The sequence below is a fragment of the Gekko japonicus genome, unplaced genomic scaffold (genome assembly GCF_001447785.1).
Source record: "Gekko japonicus isolate JY-2015 unplaced genomic scaffold, Gekko_japonicus_V1.1 scaffold4228, whole genome shotgun sequence".
NCBI classification, from domain to species: domain Eukaryota; kingdom Metazoa; phylum Chordata; class Lepidosauria; order Squamata; family Gekkonidae; genus Gekko; species Gekko japonicus.
Window position 1 is genome coordinate 35,349 of NW_015160352.1, and position 382 is coordinate 35,730.

The 382-nt window shown below is 43.2% G+C and overlaps 1 protein-coding gene across 1 annotated transcript in view; it reads right to left on the reverse strand.

The window, feature by feature from the left end:
• Nucleotides 1-248: 248 nt before the first annotated feature.
• LOC107115657 (nuclear pore complex protein Nup54-like) overlaps nt 249-382 on the reverse strand; it is a 1,867-nt gene continuing 1,733 nt past the window's right edge. Inside the window, 1 exon segment of the mRNA XM_015417414.1 lies at nt 249-380. Coding sequence (XP_015272900.1) covers nt 249-380 — 132 coding nt within the window.

Here is a 382-nt window from a genome sequence, read left to right on the forward strand (position 1 = left end):
AGTGAGACCTCTAGAACTGCATACAATAATCCAGGTGCAGCCTGACCAAAGCAGTGTACAGTGTGACTATGACATCTTGTGATTTGGATGTTATGCCTCTGTTGATACACCCCAAGATTGCATTAGCCTTTTTTGTTACCACATCACACTGGCTGCTCATATTTAACTTAAAGTTCCCCCCTTAGGTTTATTGACACAACACCCCTCCCAAATTTTAGGCATGGGGAACAAAGACAGGGAACAGTCCATCAACTGAAGACCCCACCTCTGATAGGAATGCTCTCATTCAATCTGTGTTCTATCAGCTTTGTATCTTCCAGGTCATCCTTGATGATGCTGATTAGGTGACTCAAACCTTCTTGTTGTTGCTTCAGATGTTGCT